This window comes from Aspergillus mulundensis (assembly GCF_003369625.1).
Source record: "Aspergillus mulundensis strain DSM 5745 chromosome Unknown scaffold_0, whole genome shotgun sequence".
Taxonomy (NCBI): Eukaryota; Fungi; Ascomycota; class Eurotiomycetes; order Eurotiales; family Aspergillaceae; genus Aspergillus; species Aspergillus mulundensis.
The window spans coordinates 469,973-484,074 of NW_020797888.1; the positions used below are offsets into that span (position 1 = coordinate 469,973).

The 14,102-nt window shown below is 54.3% G+C and overlaps 5 protein-coding genes across 5 annotated transcripts; 3 read left to right on the forward strand and 2 right to left on the reverse strand.

Annotated features, from left to right (window-relative positions):
• Window positions 1-1,066: 1,066 nt before the first annotated feature.
• DSM5745_00135 (arabinan endo-1,5-alpha-L-arabinosidase) lies at window positions 1,067-2,295 on the forward strand (the record flags this gene model as incomplete). Its single annotated transcript, XM_026742151.1, has 3 exons — window positions 1,067-1,324; window positions 1,523-2,002; window positions 2,071-2,295. 3 exons carry the CDS (start codon window positions 1,067-1,069, stop codon window positions 2,293-2,295), a joined length of 963 nt encoding a protein of 320 aa, XP_026607996.1.
• A 439-nt stretch (window positions 2,296-2,734) lies between these two features.
• DSM5745_00136 (GNAT family N-acetyltransferase) lies at window positions 2,735-3,460 on the forward strand (the record flags this gene model as incomplete). Its single annotated transcript, XM_026742152.1, has 1 exon — window positions 2,735-3,460. One exon carries the CDS (start codon window positions 2,735-2,737, stop codon window positions 3,458-3,460), a length of 726 nt encoding a protein of 241 aa, XP_026607997.1.
• A 4,653-nt stretch (window positions 3,461-8,113) lies between these two features.
• DSM5745_00137 (uncharacterized protein) lies at window positions 8,114-9,502 on the forward strand (the record flags this gene model as incomplete). Its single annotated transcript, XM_026742153.1, has 1 exon — window positions 8,114-9,502. The coding sequence occupies one exon, from the start codon at window positions 8,114-8,116 to the stop codon at window positions 9,500-9,502; it is 1,389 nt and encodes a 462-aa protein (XP_026607998.1).
• Window positions 9,503-9,795: 293 nt separating this feature from the next.
• On the reverse strand, window positions 9,796-10,921 carry DSM5745_00138 (NMT1/THI5 family protein; the record flags this gene model as incomplete). The annotated part of the gene is made up of 3 exons (XM_026742154.1): window positions 9,796-10,614; window positions 10,663-10,834; window positions 10,887-10,921. 3 exons carry the CDS (start codon window positions 10,919-10,921, stop codon window positions 9,796-9,798), a joined length of 1,026 nt encoding a protein of 341 aa, XP_026607999.1.
• A 728-nt stretch (window positions 10,922-11,649) lies between these two features.
• DSM5745_00139 (glycogen [starch] synthase) lies at window positions 11,650-13,937 on the reverse strand (the record flags this gene model as incomplete). Its single annotated transcript, XM_026742155.1, has 4 exons — window positions 11,650-11,770; window positions 11,818-12,013; window positions 12,064-13,426; window positions 13,473-13,937. The coding sequence occupies 4 exons, from the start codon at window positions 13,935-13,937 to the stop codon at window positions 11,650-11,652; spliced, it is 2,145 nt and encodes a 714-aa protein (XP_026608000.1).
• Window positions 13,938-14,102: the final 165 nt, after the last annotated feature.

A 14,102-nucleotide genomic window follows, 5' to 3' on the forward strand; every position in this document is an offset into this window, starting at 1 on the left:
GTTTGCGGCGAGACTCCCGCATCTGCCCGATGGCCGACTCTATTTAGCTGCAAGGCTACATCTACTACCTTGTAAAGGTGAGTGGTGGTGATGGTGTGCTCCTCCCTAAACCGTCGTGATGCGCGACCGGCGAATGCGAGTGTGCGGAGAAGCCCACCCACCAGAGTGACCATCCCAGCAACAGCTAGAGGATCTGCAGCTAATCTATCTCATCTGATTCGGAGAATACCTTAGTTCGAGTCCCGTGTACCTACCCCGCTAAGCACGGCCCCGGTCGGATTTATTGGATTTGGAGATCAGCTGCTTTCCTTGCTTGTCTCTTGCGACGGGGCAACGACCAGTCGACTACTCCGCAGGGAAGTAAAGTAAGAAACGTGGCTCCAATGCCTTGCGCAACATGCCTGTCGGGCGGGCATTAGGTCAGCCCAGAGACCGGCAGCGGGCTATGCAGATGCAGCTGCAGGAAGGGGCTTAAGCTTAGTGGCTGAGGTGCTACCTATAGGAGTGCGATGCAGCGCAACCCGGTAGGACAAGCAGCAGACGAACAGCGAGGAAGAGGCGCTGTGTGACGTCGGGCAGGAGAAAAGCAAAAGCAAGTCAGGCACAATCATGACCTCAGAGGTGAGTAGTGCATCCCTGGGGAGACCAAGAACTTAGAAGACAGGACAGCCGCAGACGACGATCGATGACGATCTCCTCCACGACCGATGTAAGTACTTTGAGTAAACGGACTAGCAGGAGAAGTAATCACACCATCGAGTCGGATCTTGTGACACGTCACTTGCATCCTTGCAGGAGCTGGGCCGGTGAAGGAGGCTATACGGACTAGCAAAGCTTCCAGAAGACAGACCTCCTCCCTTGCGTGACATCAAGCGACGGTGACTGAATAATAGGTGAATAACAAGAGCAGAGCCAAGGACGACATGGCAGGCAGCTGGAGGTATAAGAATGCCCTGCCAGCCGGTCATTCCCTCCTGCATTCCAGTCAACCTCCGTCTCATTTCGCAATCCGGATAATAATATCATTCCCTTCCACCTTCCGCAACTCCCCTACACTTTGAGGAAAATGAGACTCCCCCTCCTCTCCCTCCTCACAGCTGGGGTTCTCGCCCAGTACTCCGACCCAGGCGCCTGCTCCGGCGACTGCTGGGCCCACGACCCGGGCTTCTACCAGCGAGTCTCGGACGGCCGGTACTTCCGCTACTCGACCGGTGCCGGAATCTACATCCACAGTTCGGAGAGCCTGGAGGGGCCGTGGGAGGCCGCGGGCCAGGCGCTGCCCGGGGGGTCGAGCGTCAATCATGCGGGGAGCACGAATCTCTGGGTATGTGCGGAGCAGGCTGGCGGTGTCTTGTTTGATTGCCGTGCAGGCGCTTTGCTTCTTTCCGTTGGACAGACGGGGTGGGTGATTGGGGGTGGCTTGCAGATGAGCCCTAATCGCCTGCATCCGCATCCATCGATCCATCCATAATCCATCTCGACTCACCCAAAACCAAAATAAACTGACGCAATGACTCCCCAGGCCCCAGATATCCACTACGAGGAAGCGACAGACCTCTACTACATGTACTACTCCATCTCAACCCTGGGCTCGCGCGACAGCGTAATAGGCGTCGCGACCTCGTCCGACCTCGCCGCAAACTGGACCGACCACGGCGCCCTCTTCACCTCAGCCGAAGGCGGGTCTTACAACGCCATCGACGCGAACTGGGCGTCCATCGGCGGCTCCCCGGTCCTTACATTCGGCTCCTACTGGAACGGCATCCACCAACTCCCGCTATCCGGCCCGCTGAGCCTGGCAGATGGCGCGACACCGACGCAAATCGCGTACAACTCGTCGGGGAACCACGCCATTGAAGCCGGATTCATCTTTTATCGACGCGGGTGGTATTACCTTACCTTCTCGAGCGGACGGGCCGGCAGCTACGATACGAATCCCCCGGCCCAGGGGCAGGAGTATCGGATTGTGGTTTGTCGGAGTGCGGAGGGGACCGGGGATTTCGTATGCTCCCCTTTCACTTATCCCACTATTGTCTCATTGTCCGAGGAATATGCTAATGTGGTTGGTAGGTCGACAAAACCGGCGCTTCCTGCCTGACCGAAGACGGCGGCACGACGATCCTCGCCTCGCACGGGGACGTCTACGGCCCCGGTGGGCAGGGCGTCTTTGAGGATAGCTCGCGGGGCTGGGTGCTTTATTACCACTACGCGAACCCGACGATCGGGCTGTCGACGGCCGATTACCAGTTTGGGTGGAATGTGCTGCAGTGGGCGGATGGGTGGCCGAGTGTTTAGAGGCCGTTGTATACATACCTACAATAAGCTCGGCTGGAGCAGACGGAGATAGATCCCATGAGTGCTGCACTCGACTGCGTTCTTGGTTTGGTGCATACTAATAGTATACGACGATCGGCGGAACATAGTCCATCTACCATGTACTTATCTTCTCCAATACAAGACCTCAAGTGCAGATCCTATGCTACCTGCACTAGGAGTGCATAACGTTGCCTATGTGGCTATATTACAGGATGAGGAGAACAGGTACTTCTTCGATGGTGGTCTGGAGCTGGGTTAGGGCTAGCGGTCGGAAGTAGGGCTAGGCTCGTGTTGCCCTGAGAAGGCGCTTAGGCAGCGACCCTACTTCCAAGCCTTGCCCCGCATGTTGGAGACATAACAGCAATCCACTCCAGTGCACCTTCTTCCCTATACATCCCTAGTAACAAGTGCCCTCACCATGCCAATCCAAACAGTTACCGTCACCCCGATCACCGACCCATCCGACTTCACCGCATTCTTCACCATCTCCGCCTCCGCATTCGGGTCCCAAGCACGCGATGGAGTCTGGATGGCCATGAATCCCGGCTGGAACACGGCCGAAGGGAAACAGAAGGGAGTCGAACGGTTAATCCAGCGGTGGTCGTCAACCACGCGCAACCGAACCGGGGACCCGAATACGGTCTTCCTGAAAGCGACCATGTCCAGCCCCAGCGCCAACAGCGAAGTCATCGTCGGCGTTGCGATCTTGGCGCAGGCGTCTATGCTCGATGGGCACGGGGATGTTCCCCTTGACATCGACGCCGCGGCGGTTTACCCGGGTGATCCTACGGAACAGAGGTACCTCCTGCAGCTCGACCGCTCGCTGCATAGACGGCGGGTTGCGGTGGTCGAGGAGATCGCATGCAGTCCCAGTCCTGCGGTGATGGTGCTGGATCTGTGTGTCGTTGACCCAGCGTTTCAGAGGAAAGGGGTCGCGACGAAACTGGTGCAGTGGGGTCTTGACGAGGCGAGGAGACGCGGTGGGCTGGAGGCTGTGCTGGAGGCGTCGAGCATGGGGCGGCATGTGTATGGACAGCTTGGGTTTGTGCAGGATGGGGGGGAGTGCGAGTATGTTGTTGATGAACAGTTCAAGGGGAGGGAGCAGCCGTCGAATATCTTTATGCGGACGGGACGGCCGGAGTGAGAGTTATTCATCGTAGGTTCAGGAAGTCCTTGTATATGACTATCGGTACCGATCTGCAAGTACAAATAACAGTGCCCTGCCCTGGCTTTGTATGCCAAAATATAAAACAGAACTGGCTGGCATTAACTAAATATATAGTACGCTACCTAGATTGGTTCGATGGATTCCACCATATCCCAAGCCCCGTCTACCTGTCTTGTCCTCCGTGATGCCCGCCATGGCCCCCTTGCCCTTCTGTGTATGAACCGGAGCCACCGTGGTCGCCAGAAACAACTAGGGAGTTGATGCTCACGGGTCGGGGCTGGTTCCAGCTGGTGGGAAGGCAACGAGGGAGCGACCTGTGTTTGACAGACTGTCGGTGGTAAACAGCTAGTAGCTAGGGCTCAGGCCCTTGCACTTCCAGTAATACGAGATGAAGTTTGATAAATACTATAGCTTCCATAGGCTCAAACGCAGTGTCAGATAAGCTCCCGCCTCCCCCGATAGCTCCATCTATACGAGCAATAGGCTGCGGTACTGCGATCATTGGCTGGCTGCCTGCATGTGCCGTCAGCCATCCAACAACCTTAAGCGGAGAACACTCTCGCCAGTAACAAAATCTTTATCTATACAAATAACAGTGCAGTAACCAATAAGAGCTTCAGTGGTCCAACGGTAGGATCTTCGCCTTCCAAGCGAATGGCCCGGGTTCGACTCCCGGCTGATGCATTCTTTTCTTCTTTTTTTTCCCTCCGTACTTTTTATGTCACTGAGAAGCTCCCAGAACTAGTGGAAGGAAGAAGGCACAAGCAAATAGCCTGTGATCCACGGCAGTCGAACAACCTCTGCATCTAGGCGGCCAGCATGATTCACGTATGCCGCGTGGTGAGCTGCTGCAGGCGGCTGCAGGCGACTGCAGCTGCTATGGTGCTGGTGCTGCGAACGGAGGGCCCAGGACCAGGTTATCAGGTGCAGGGTTAAAAGAGGTCCCATATCGCAAGACGTCACTGTCCTTATCACTGTTTCTGTTCGTGGGCCTTCCGCAGCACTTGCGAAGTGGACGTAGTCAGAGTGCAACCATGAGACTCCGTCATGCTCATGCTCGGATTGCTTCGGTGCGAAATAATCCAAGTAAGCAAAGAGAGACTAACCAGCTGCTGCCATGGATTCGAAGTAGAAGTAGCATTAGAATCCGGCGAGACTTGCAATAGCTTGTGCAGGTTGATAGCTAAGCATCCTTGGGTCCTGATATCCCACAGATAAGAACATGGGCGAAGCAATGTATCCCACAGGGACAATTCACAACCCACTGCAACAGACATGCCCCTGGTGACAGCCAGTCTGCTCCCACGCGTCATTTGGTAGGGATGCTAACCTGCCCAACAAATATGCACATCAAAAAGCGCGTAGGCTCAGGACAGACTTCAGGTCTTCGACCTCACTGCGAGGAATCCAGTGGAAGCCCAGTGCAATGGCAACCTGCACCATTAAGCCTACCAGCTGCCAGTAATCCCCACTGCACGGACCGTAGAGAGAAAAGACCGTAAGCATATGAAGCAACTATAACGTGTCGGTCGACTCTTTCTTGATTCTTGATGATTGCGTCCATGTTGTGGCGGGCAGCACGCACACACAGCGTAGCATGGCATGAGCGCTCCAGAGACAGGGTGTCCTGCCTCAGAGCGCCTATCGCTAACACCATCAGGTGGATACTACCCAGGGCTAATGGTGATGGTAATAATAACAGCCCATACAGCGTGCCGAGTAATGCTGCAGGGAGATTTCGTGTAGATGTGTCCACATCCATGAACGGGTGAGGGGTCTAGGTAAAGGAGAGGCTGTCAGAATCAACCTAAACCTCAGTAAGGTCAGCCTAGGGTGCCTTACCGAGGTATCCTATGGTCTGTCAGGGTCTGTTGAGGCGGGAGGCAGTCGGTTCTCGCCTTGCGGCAGTGGCAGGCTGGTGTTGTGGATTGGCAGTTGAGCTGTTGGAGAAGGAAGTCCCTCGGCTTGGAGTAGATCACGTACCGTAATCTCTTCCATAGGTAGGTAGATTCATGGTTGATCCGAGCTCGTGTGCTCGCTTGATGGTCTCAGCGCACAGCGCCACATTCTCTGCCTCAGCCGTCAATCATAATCGGGTCAAAGGGAGCGTTAGCGCCAGTTCAATATCTGCGGTCTTGATGCAGTGGTCCAAATGCACAGCCATTGGGACCGTAGCCGCGTGCTGCATTGACCACGTAGCGCACAAACTCGCCACCTTGGAAGCGCAGTATCCAGAAGAAGAGCTGGATGATAGCGGGTGACCTCTAGGCTTTGGTGGCTCGGATTACGGCGATGACCCCGTCGTCGTTGTAGCTATGAGTAGGCGGAAATGGCGAGTGACCAGGGAGTGCCCCTGTCTCTCCAGATGCAAACGGATCGACTATGCATATGCATGCCTACCAATTGGAAGCGCCGATCGCATATTGCCTTCCTTCGCGGCGTGCAGAATCGAGATGGTTCGATTGTTTTGGAGGGATGTGGCGGCGATCTTGTATGGCAATGGATATGATATGTAGGGCAATGCGTTGTTGATTGCATATGAGGGATCGGACAGAAGGGTACCTATGTAAGCACTGTTCACGCAGACACATTCTCGACTTCAAAGTTCGGTCGAGATGAACGAAGGAGAATTCCGAATCTATAGTTGGCATCCGAGACTCGGGCAGGGCCTATTTCAGCGTACCTTGTCCCATATCGGACAGATCCTAGAGCTTGTCCTCTGTACTACAAACGCGGCATTTTCCGTGTCTTTCAGTATAGCAAGGAAGATGTCAGATTGCCGTAGCATCAAGGAACCTGGATCGTGCTCTCGGCATACCTCAGTATATAGTCTACTATGCTATTATGGGAGGTTCGGATTCGGGTTCTGGTTCGACCTGGTGACGGGATAAAAATTGCTTGATAGAAGCTAAGTGCTTCTTTGAAGGAATTGAAGTCTATCCATGGACGTGTGCGGGATGCGCAAGTGGAATCATCTGCCGTGGCCATGATCGTCCTCCATTTGGTCTGTTCACCAAGGATTGAGTAGAAAACCGACTTGCCGAAATTATTTATGATGCTGGATTTCGCGGATGCGACATGGATACGAGCTGTGATGTGGGGACCTTGATCTGACGGTTCTGCACAGGGACTTCGGAGACTCCCCTATCTTGCTGAAAATGGATTTGGCCGGCCTCGATGAGATTGTCATCCACATCGATGGGCAGCTGCGTTGTGATAATCAAGAGACACGCCAGTTCCATGTCTTGCACGGCCAGCGTTCTTCACAACATCGAACTGGCGTGTCTCTTCTTGACGTAGGCTACCCAGAATGTCCTCTGCAAATTTGCTGCTCCATCGGTGGAAGGTGACTGTATGGCTTCGATGGAAACCATTTTCGAAGCATATGCGGCTAGCCAGTCGAGTCAATTCCCACTTGATTCCGGCCATTTATTCATCACTCATGGTGGTGTCGAATGCATGGGAAGGACTCGCCGTGCTTCTGATCTCATATTGCCCAGAGAACACCGTGATCAGAGGGATGTTCTGGGCTAGTTCCAGTCCTCCGGCTCTCAAGGCCTCCCTTTAATGGGACATGGCTGCCATCCAATAATAAATTTCTGTGGTAGCATGAACGCCAGTACGGCAGATACAGAGCTCCGATGACGCATACCATGTAGAAGCAAAATAGAGACTGTTGGGTACCTAAGGGAAAGGCCAGCTGACAATCCTGGAGATCCTGGGTAATTTCAGATCGTAGAAGAAACGGGTGCAAGACGTGGCGACCAGTTAAGCTAGAATTGAACAGAATGATATGAGGTATTGCTGAAGGTGGACACGGTAACACCTACTAGACATGATGTAGGCTTTGAGCGACGGCAGGGGTAGGCTGAGCAGCTTCTCTTGCATGGCTTTGGTCAAGCTGATCCTGCTCCCTCGCCATCTTTTTGCCAAAAGGGATGGAAGAAATGACCCTTGTCTTGGATGTAACAGCTGCGGCGGCCAGTTGGGCAATACTAGGCGCTGGTCAGCATTTCCAGCTCAAAGACTAGCGGCTTAAAGACGTACGTAGCAATACTACCTTCTCTCTGATAGCCGGAGCGAGGGTCCTGGATGGGGAACTTGGGCGACGATGGATTTTGCTGCACAGTATCCGGTGTCCACGCCTCAAGACGACTTTCTTTCCTTAACTCCGTGGCAGCGATGTCCTCTGTCGCACGAGTTCGTAGTATCTAATCTCGTCCCGTAGGTTATCGACATAACTGCAATTCCAGAATTAGAACAGCCATTTCCAAGCCAGAAGGGTGCTTGCCATCAGCTACCAGCGTTCATATCCACGTTTTGTGACTGAACGTTTTATGACTGAGTCCACCAAGATGCAGGAAGATTCGGAGCAGGTGCAGTCCTTGCATCTCATGCCGGGGAACCATAATATTGACTTTGAGCTTCTTCAGACGGCATCTTTAGCAAGCTACACCTGATTCGGTGGTTGACGGGATGAAGCTTGGTTTATGAGGACATGGAAGACTGGAAGACTGGAAGACTCAGACAGAGAAAGAGCTGGAAGAAGACTGTTGGTCATCACATGACTGTCAACTAGCAGGCAACAACATTGGCTCTATACAACACAAATAAATCATAACTGCGACAATGGCCTCCCTCCTCTCCCTCCCAACAGAGCTCCTCCTCGCCATCTTCCACCTCCTCCCACCTCTCGACAAGCACTCGTTCTCCCTATCCTGCCAACCCCTCAAACACACCTTCACCCCCCTCTGCCCCCCACTATCCCTAGACAACACATACGCCCTGCGCTCACGCCTCGCCCGCGATGGCCTGCGCTTCACCAGCCACGCCTACTGCTCGGCATGCAGCACAATGCACAGGCACAAGTTCTTCACCCCGAGCCAACAATCCCTCGCACCCACGATCCGCAAATGCACATCCACCCAAAGGTGCCTCTACATCGGGCCCGGAATCATCAGCCACGACGACGCATCGAAGCGCGAGTCCTGGTGGCCGCGGGCGTACCACAACAACCACGAACAGCCGCAGCCGCAGCCGCAGCGAAGCTCAGGCTTCATCGTGCGGTTCGGTCTGGAGCATGGACTGAGAACACAGGAGTTTGGACTGTGTGCCTCGTACGAGCTGACCACGCTCCCGGATAAGCAAGAGTTTACTGTAAGCAAAGCCGAGACCACGCGCCTCCTGCGCGGATTCGATATCCCGACGTGTCCGCATACGAGGCTGGGCGATGGCACGGTTGCGAGGAGTTATCGGGAGACATTGTCAAGCTCTCGATACACCGTGATTTTATCTGAGAAGGAGGAAATGAGGCGGCGGGCCCGGGCTGCCATGGGAGCTGGAAACCACGTCAGTGTCGACATCGACGTCGACATCGATATGTGGCGTTCCGACGACTCCGACGCGCGCTGCAGGTTCCCGGGGTGCAAGACGACCTTCCGGTGGGAGTACCAGTCCAGTCGAAGAAGAGCTGGGTGGAAGACACTCGTGCTCCATGTGAAGCGGTCGCTTGGGAATTTGATGACCCCGCATGATCCGCGCTGGATGGTGCAGTTGGTGTCTGTTCCGGATGAAGAGGAGCTGGCGGCGTACGTGAAGGAGTGTTTTGAGTGGAGGGATGCGAATATGGCGATTGAGGAGAGGAGGTATGAGCGTGTGCTTATGGCTCTTGGCCGGGGTCGAGAGTTGGATGCCGTGCAGGAGTGCGAGTTTGAGCAGCTGCGTCGGGAGAATGATTATTTGCGTCACCCGCATTACAAGCACGAGCGCTTGCAGGCGGCACTTGAGCCTACTGCTGGTCGTGGAGAGGGGGTGCCCTCGACGCTGCTGCTTTTGGAGGCGAGGGAGCGCAGGCAACAAGGGGTTGAGAGGGACTTATTTACGCCGCTGCATTCGGCTGAGGCTGTTCTTGGGATGATAGAGGATAATACCTTTAGTAAGAAATATAACAGTATGCGAGGATTGGGGTCGTACCAGACGAGGATCAGGAACTTGTTTTGGGGCTCAGGAGATGGTTGATAGCAGATGGAGACGTGGCTGAGTGAGAGCAGAATATATCGCCCAACTGTAATGAGAAGTTCACCTGAGTTGTAGGCAATGTGATGCGTACTGATTGTGTCTCTACTTAGGAAATGTTGAAGGATTTGATCAAAAGTGCTTGAATTCATAATGGCATTCGGGAAGCGTACACGAACGAGTGTCTGGGATACGCTAGCTAATCATCGCATTTGTGGGCCGATACACCCTCAACAGAGCCTTGAGCAGAGGGTAGGCAAAGCCCTGAGGGCTGCGACATCCTTACGGAAATGGCCCTAAGCGGAAGCCGCCCCCAGACGATGGAAGCCACCCTCCAAAGCAACCTGCTCCTGCAACTTCGCCATACGCTTCTGGTCACCCAGCGGATCAGTCGAGTCCTTGTCGAGAGTCCAAGACAGGTACTGGTTGGTGTAGTTCGGCACGAAGTCCTTCTCCAGGATCCCCAGGCGCTTGCCATAGTTGGTGACCTTGTTCCAGTCGCGCTGAACGTTCTTCAGGTCGCGACTGAAGTACGCGAACGAGCGCTCGAAGATCTTCCTGTTGACAGGGGTGCCCATTATGGGCTTCATGTCGATGTACTCCTCGTAAGCCTTCGCCGGCTCAGCAAGGACGTATTCGGTCGCGCGTTTGACGGCATTCATGAACTTGGTGACCTTCTCCGGGTTCGCCGCAAGGAAGGCGTCGTTGGCGATGTACAAAATGGAGCAGAAACAGCAGCAGCCGAGCTCAGCGAGCTGGTCGATGCGGAGCATCTGCACGTCTGTGCGGGGACGGTTCTGGGACGCAAGCCATTCAGCCAGCTCGACCATCTGCACGTTCTCGAGGCCGATACCGGCATCGATGGTGCCGTTGATGATGGCCTTTGTGACGTTCATGCCGCAGCGGACGGCGGTGTAGTCGTCGGCGGTCATGCCGTAGTACTTGGTGAGCTCGTCGATTTGGATCTTGCCGAACTCGCCGACATAGCCGATCTTCTTGCCCTTGAGGGAGCGGAAGTCTTCGGTGATGCCGCTGTCCTTGAGGTAGACGACACCGGTGAAGGGCTCGTCGAGGAGAGAGCCGATCGAGGTGACTGGGAAGTTGCGGGCTTTGGCCTGCAACTCTTATTAGCAGAGCGCATCATACCAGAAAGAGAGTCATACAGCAAGAGTATGGATCATAGCCTTGAAGCCCATATCAACCTTGCCACTGCCGATAATTTCAGTGACATCGGAGGGGTCATTGGGCTCGAGCAGAGCAACCTTGAGGCCTTCTTCCTTGAAGAATCCCTTGCTCTGGGCGAGGTACAGGGGGGCGTGGTACGGGGTCGCGTGCCTAGCAGGGGCCTTAGCACTATCTTACAATAAACGAAGGCAGCAAGCTGTACCAGTTAGTCAAGAAGGTGATCTTATCAGTAGACATCTTGGCAGATTCAGGTCAAGTCAAGCAATTGACGGTACTGGAAGCTGTCAGCATGAGAGACGGCGCTCTCTTCCTCATTAAAAGGGGCAACCAATGCAACGCATGTCCTTTCGCTAGTATTATCTAGATCAAGTTGTGACAGTATAATCTCAGAACGGCCGGGAGTGACCCCGGCCGAACACCTGTCATGCGGAGGCAGTGACCGTTGGATATTCTGTACGATACCTTGACCCGTCTGAACCCAAGCGAAAGTCCGTCACATGATGGCGCGTACCGATAGCGATTGTTGATGAGATGAGAGAATGATGGATGAGAGTGTGGGTTGAGGATGGAGAGTTGAGGCAGACGAGGGGCAGCAATAAATACCCCGCGGTCACGGGGCCTCCACTGTTGACTTCATAAAGTCTGGGACTCTGGGAACCACTACGAGGCCGATCACCCCATCTCATTGGAACCATGGGTTTCGTCATTCCTGTCTCGGTCCGGTCGGACGACTGCGATCCGCCATGTTTCACAGCTAGTACAGCGATCTGTGCCCTGATCTGCCCGATATCGGTAGTGCTGAGCCTATTGAGAGTCGCCGAATGCAAGATGGATAATTGAGTAAGAATAACAAATGACTAACATCTGTACTGGCTGGAAACCAGCTCTGTTCGAAGGCAATATAAACGCGCAGGAAATTACAAGTACGCTGACAGGCGTGTGCGAATGCAAGAAAATAAAAGATGCTAGCTGGCCTGGCCCCCGTTTATGGCTATCCGATCCAGAGGTGAAGACGGTCGGTCCGACTTCTTAGTCCGCAGGGTGAGAGGGTAAAAGTGGTCTTCAGGGTCGTCCTCCTCGCTTGTACTGTTGGGGTTAGCTGAAGCTTGCTGTTGGCAGGGGCCAAAACTCACGGGAGGCGCCATGCAACATAATCTTCGGTCGAGAGACCTTCCTTGACCTCTTGTAGAGATGCAAAATCACCCGGAGTCATCATTCCAGAGCGATCCCGAGGAGACCCGGGAACAGACAATGGCCGCGAGATCTTCTGCTCGGTTCCGCCGATAACATCAAAGTAGTCTTCCTGGTTCTCAAAGGACGAGGGGTACGCTGTTCGTAGTCAGTATGTGTAGATTTATTCACTTTATGGCGTGGAATACCTCTTCGAAGAGCCAATTGGCGAGCCTTGACATATTCCAAGCCCATACGCTTCCAATCCAGCAAGTCGCTAAGACGCTCCGTGCGGTTACGCTGGTTGATCCGTTGTCGCCGACTCTTGAGCGTAAAGTTGTACATGAACTCAGTCAGCTGGTTGACCGAGTCGTCTACACCCTTCATCCGGCGGTCCACAATGTAGATGCCGTAGTCCGAGGAGTTCTCAATCAGCTCCTCCATGTAGCATCCAAACCCGGAAAGGTTGGTCGTAATGCTGGGGACGCCCATGACAGTACACTCCGCAGGGGTGTACCCCCAAGGCTCGTAGTAAGACGGGAAGACTCCAAGGTGCGTGCCACGAACGAAGTCGTCGTAGTCTAGAGGCAGCACCGGGTTAGACGAGTTGAGGAATTCGGGGTGGAAAACAATCTTGACGCGGTCCGAAGATTGGTTGAAGAGCTGCACGCGGCGGATCTGGTTTAGAATAGGATCCTCGTGGTCATTGAGCATGTTGTGGGTGACAATGGGGGGGAGAGCATGCCGCTTCATGGCGAATAGTCTGCGTCGGAGAAGGACCCGGTCTTGACTGGTGATGAGGTCTTTCTCATCCGGCATGTTGTCGCCCTCTTTCCAAGATAGACAGCGCTCATACATGCGCTTTCCAATGCCCTGCTCAATCATATGAATCGTGTCGCGGAGCGACTTGACGACCGCTTGACCTTTGAGCGACTCGACGGTGAGCGACGAGGTCTGCGCTGGCATGATGATAAAGGCTACAACGGTTGTCTTCGATCCGCTGGACTTCAGCCGGTGATTAAGACGCGCCAATCCTTCGATAAACATGTCGACACCTTTGTTGCGGAACTCATATCGACCGGAGGTGAATACATAGAGGGTATCGTCAAAGTCGAAATCGTTGTGCCCGTAGAAATGTCCTCGGACGAACTCGTTTATCTTCTCCTTCGACTGGGAGTGCAAGTTCTGGAACTCGTGGACCGCAGAGAACTTCTTGACGTTCAGTCCGTTGGGCAAGACACCGTCCGGTTTCCGCTTGAGGAGATGTTCGCTCTCAAACGCCGTAATGTGAGAGACGGTGGTGAAAACGTCCGCTGAATGCGCAGCAGCTCGCTCAATGCAGTACCGGTGGTAGATTCCTCGCTTACCAGCCTCCGCATCAACATCAAAGTACTGCAGGTTATTGTAGAAGTCAACAGAGCCCGCACACAGGTACCGACCGAGTAGCGTCGCGTGAGTGGTAAAGATAGTCGTCAGGTCCATATGCCTCTTCTTCGTCAAAGGTAGAGCGACACCAGCAAGCCACTCATGGAAGTGAGCGACAACAGCACGACGACGTTCATGAGCAATATACTGCTCAAGTTAGTAGCTGCAAAAGACAGTTCCGGAGAGTATATACCTCGCCCAAGAACCACGCCACCAAGTACCCAAAGACGATCGTCTCATTCGTCTCGTGGTCCGACGCAGGAGACGGGATCCCAGCGGTATTCCACAGATCACCCTTCCATTCGTCCAAGTATTTGTACCCAGTGCCGGTGTCGATGAGGAGCACACGGGGCGCACCCTCGATCAGCCAGCGACCGTAGATCATTTCGATGCCGCGCTCCTTCATCGTCGCCATTGTTTGTTTCATAGCGGGACTCGACGGCGTGAGCTCCTCAACCTCCACGGCGGCCGAATTGCGATTCAACGGACCGATCAGAGTGTAGCGCTCGCCATACTCTGCCGTTGTGACGGGCGCTTTGGACTTCAGCACCGAGTAGATGCCTCCGACGCGATTGGCGACCTCAGTCGCGATCTCGAAGAGCATGTGGTTGCGGACATCGCGCCTGGGTGGATCCTGGTCGTTCTCCTCACTAGCCATGATGACGGTCTCCGAAGCAGTAAGGATAAATGCTGAGCAGCAATTGAGCCGGAAAGCTGAGGAAGAGAAAAAAAGGGGAGGAGAAATCAGCGACAGAAATGCCCTCTGTCAGACCACGCAGGCGACTTTAGGAGTTCGCTGCCTTGGACAGGAGTGTGGGGGAAG